The 3,747-nt window shown below is 33.3% G+C and overlaps 1 protein-coding gene across 1 annotated transcript; it reads left to right on the top strand.

The window, feature by feature from the left end:
* Positions 1 to 434: 434 nt before the first annotated feature.
* Positions 435 to 1,540, top strand: LOC113851527 (E3 ubiquitin-protein ligase complex SLX5-SLX8 subunit SLX8-like). The gene has a single exon (XM_027482035.1). It carries the CDS (start codon positions 726 to 728, stop codon positions 1,497 to 1,499), a length of 774 nt encoding a protein of 257 aa, XP_027337836.1. The 5' UTR covers positions 435 to 725; the 3' UTR covers positions 1,500 to 1,540.
* Positions 1,541 to 3,747: the final 2,207 nt, after the last annotated feature.

Genomic DNA, 3,747 nt, shown 5'->3' with positions numbered 1-3,747 from the left:
TGTGATAATAATTCCCTATATACATGAAATCTGAGTTACTAAGTTAAGATTATATGTATATTTTTAGTCGGTGTTATTTACAAATAACATTTTATAAAATATTGTCTGCGTTCTATATTATAAACTCTTGGTAAAATAAAATAATTGTTAAAATTTCCATCAAATTTGATTAAAATACACTTAAAATGTAGGTTTTATTATATCATTTAATTTATAAATTATTATATTACTAAAATATTGTTAACCTTTAATATACTTATTTGAAAAATTATATCACAATATTTTAAAATTATTTTTAATTCACAATTCTTTCCTAAATTCATTGGCACGATATCCGAAATTAAATCAGCTTAATATATTATTTATTTGTCTTTCCTTTGTCATTTTCTATTTATCTTTTGCTTTTCCGCTTTTGCTTTTGTTTTCTCAGAAAAAGAAAGTTCTCCAAACAGAAACGTTGACTCATTGCTTATCTTCATCCCATTAACTACTTGCAAGTGTAGCAACCTACCGCTTCTTGCTTGCCCGAAAAAACACTTTTACCTCATAAATTCTCCATCAAACGAACAATCCTTTCCTTAATACCCATTCTACAATTTGCCAAACCAAATCTCAACCCATTCCTTAATCAATTACCAAAGCCCCCAACTTTTCCAGGAAAATTTCCCTGGAAATTTCATTCTCTATATTTTCTCAAGAAAGTTGCTAGCAAATTTTCTCGGAAAATGGAAGGTCGCCGGAGGGTAACGCTCTATGATCAAATGACAGCTGGAAACAGTAGTAGCCGAGACTCGCTAGCCAGCTTGATGCTCGACGACGTCGTTTTCAAGAAGACCGAAGCCGAAGGGAGCCGCAGGCTGAGCCGAAGCGGAAGCCGAACCCTCCAAGACATCATCTACGAAGATGAACCCAACAACAACAACAACGTCAAGGATCATCGCAAGCCGTGGCAAGCCTTGAAGGACAAGCTTCGGTTCAAGCACACTAACGTTAATGATAATGTTAACACAACAACGTTGCCATCATCTCAAGCTCGCCTTGACTCGGCCGCATCAACTCAGCACAACTCGGCCGCACAACAACAAAACGACGTCATCGAGGAAGACGTTAACGATTCAGATCCGACAACCCAACTGGAGTCTCCGGTCGACAACCCTGTCGCCGGCAGCGACTCCTCCGACGAGGGAAACAACCACGCGCCGGCGGGGATGTCGCTGATGGATTTGTTAGAGGAAACGGAGCAGGAAATGGATTTGTATAGAATGAGTGATGATGATGACGTTGAAGAATATGGCAAAGAAGAAGAAGGGGGTGGCGCAGAAGAAAAGGGTGGTGTGGTGGAGTATAATTGCTGCGTGTGCATGGTGAGGCATAAAGGTGCGGCGTTTATACCGTGTGGACACACGTTTTGCAGGATGTGTTCTAGGGAGATTTGGGTGAACAGAGGGAATTGCCCTCTCTGCAATAATTTAATTTTGGAAATTCTTGATATATTTTGAACACGATAATTATTTTTAAGAGTGACAATGTTAGCAACCCGATTGTTGAATGTATTTTTTTTTTAACATTTTTTATTATTGGTTAAAGTTTATTTTCAATAGATTCTAATTAATAAGAAAAAAATGTGTTTGAAAAATATTTTATAAAATATATTGTAAGATGGAAGGGTTTAGGCCTTTGAGAGTGAATTATGGATGATTTTACTATCTCATTGTTTACTCTTTTAACGTTTTTCATGGGTCACGAGATGATTCAAAATTAAGGTATCAAGGATTGTTGTAGTGTGGTCCTGCTTAGTTTAGGACCACCGGTGATCCACCTGTTTTATCTTCATATAACAAGTTGTGATATTATTTTCGGTATCGTGGTGCAGGGAAGTTGATGATGTTAGGAGAATGACACTGCAAACCTAATCTAAGAGGACAAAACAATGTTTTATTGGTGATCGTTTTTCTTACACTTTTCAACCATGACTTTTTACCACAAAACATTGTTCATCATTTCTTTAATGCTCTAAACAATTTTTACGGCATACAATCCCTTCCGAGTCTGGTTGATTTGAGACGAGAGGAAGACCCGTTAAGACACATCTTAATCTTCCAATATTACAGAACTATTCCTTTTCAACAAATAGTTCTTCACTCACAAATGAAATTTGGATGAACACTAGTAACACTTAAAAAAGACGACACAATGGTTTCTCTTTCTTATGACTTAACCATCGGTGTCCCTCCAAAGACACCATTATTTCCCCCTCCTCTTCTACATTCCTGGTGGAGGGTTCTACTAGCAATCTTCCTTTTCCTCCACATACCATAACCTTGTCGCCGCCGCCACCGCTGAAGCTAATATCATCTTCCTCTTTGCGGATTTCAAGTTATTCTCGACCCGATCTGACTCGTACATGCTTACTACAAGAACTCAGCTACACTCTTGCAGATTGTGTCACATGCCAATGGAAATGGACCTGAGCCCTGGATAAACAAATACATCTATAATGGGTTCTTATATCCTGCGGCAACATAACCCACCCGTTGATGTGTCGGGTTGAGAAGTTCAAGTTAATGGGTCCCAAGGAGGAAGATGAGATGTGGATGTACATGTGTCCGGAGAATGAGGGGATGCATGATCCAGGGGCTTAATGAATAAAATAATATTTTTTTTAAAAATAATTATCAAAATTAAATAAAATGAAAACTTATTATTTGTCTGAATAAATTTTTGCCAAATAAGCATGTATTTTCTATATAAATCAGACGAAATTATTTTTTTATTTTAAATTTAATCATTTCATTTAAAAGAGGGACAAAATACTTTACGTGTTGACATCTGTCACTCAATTCGTATAAATAAGAGACGAAACAATTGACAGGTGTCAAGATACTAATAATTCGTCTCAATTTAGGACGAAGGCATATGATTTGGACACATGTTTGCATCCTAATTATTTCGTCGACAAATGAGATGAAAAGCATATTCATTTTGCCTATATTTGAGAGAAAGCCCTTTTACCCATCGGTTCTTCCCCTTTCGCTACATCCTTTTATCCATCCAAATTTATCTATATAATGTTTGAAATGTGAAGATCTAAATCACCATGAAAGAGAAAGGGGTTCCTAAAATGTTTGAAAATTGGACAAAAATTTAAGGTTAGTAAGTTTTGAAACTTTTTTTTTAATATTTTTGTTATTAAAAAGTTTTATTTATTATAAATAGAGGTAATTAAAATTTATGAATATTTAATAAATCTATTTTTGTATATATTTAAAATAAAAATTAACATTTTAGGTAATTATAAAAAAATATAAAATTAGTAGATATTTAATAAATAATGTTATTTCATATAATGTTATATTTGTTGTGAATATTTATTTCATATATTTGGAATATGTATAAAAAATATTACTTTTTTATAATATAAAATGATGTGAAAAATAGTAGTATGTTTGTGTGTGTTAATAATAATTTATTTTTATTATTTATATAAATAAGTATAATTGTAAATAATTATTGATATATTTTTTTTATAAATGCAGGATGAATGAGATTATTATTATTGTATATTGGAATGGAAAAATTGTTGTTGGAAATGAAAGTGTGACATTTGAAAGTAACAAAAAAATGATAAAGATAAGAAGATGGATAAGTTATATGAATTTAAAGAAAAAGATTCATGAGAAGTTGAATCTTAGTAATAATCATGTCATATTTAGAATAATTTTTCGTTTTATGGTTGATTCAAGTGTT

This window comes from Abrus precatorius, unplaced genomic scaffold (assembly GCF_003935025.1).
Source record: "Abrus precatorius isolate BTA unplaced genomic scaffold, Abrus_2018 Scaffold9, whole genome shotgun sequence".
In the NCBI taxonomy this organism is placed as follows: domain Eukaryota; kingdom Viridiplantae; phylum Streptophyta; class Magnoliopsida; order Fabales; family Fabaceae; genus Abrus; species Abrus precatorius.
The sequence above is the reverse complement of the archived record's forward strand: the minus strand, read 5'-3'. Positions and strand labels throughout refer to the sequence as shown.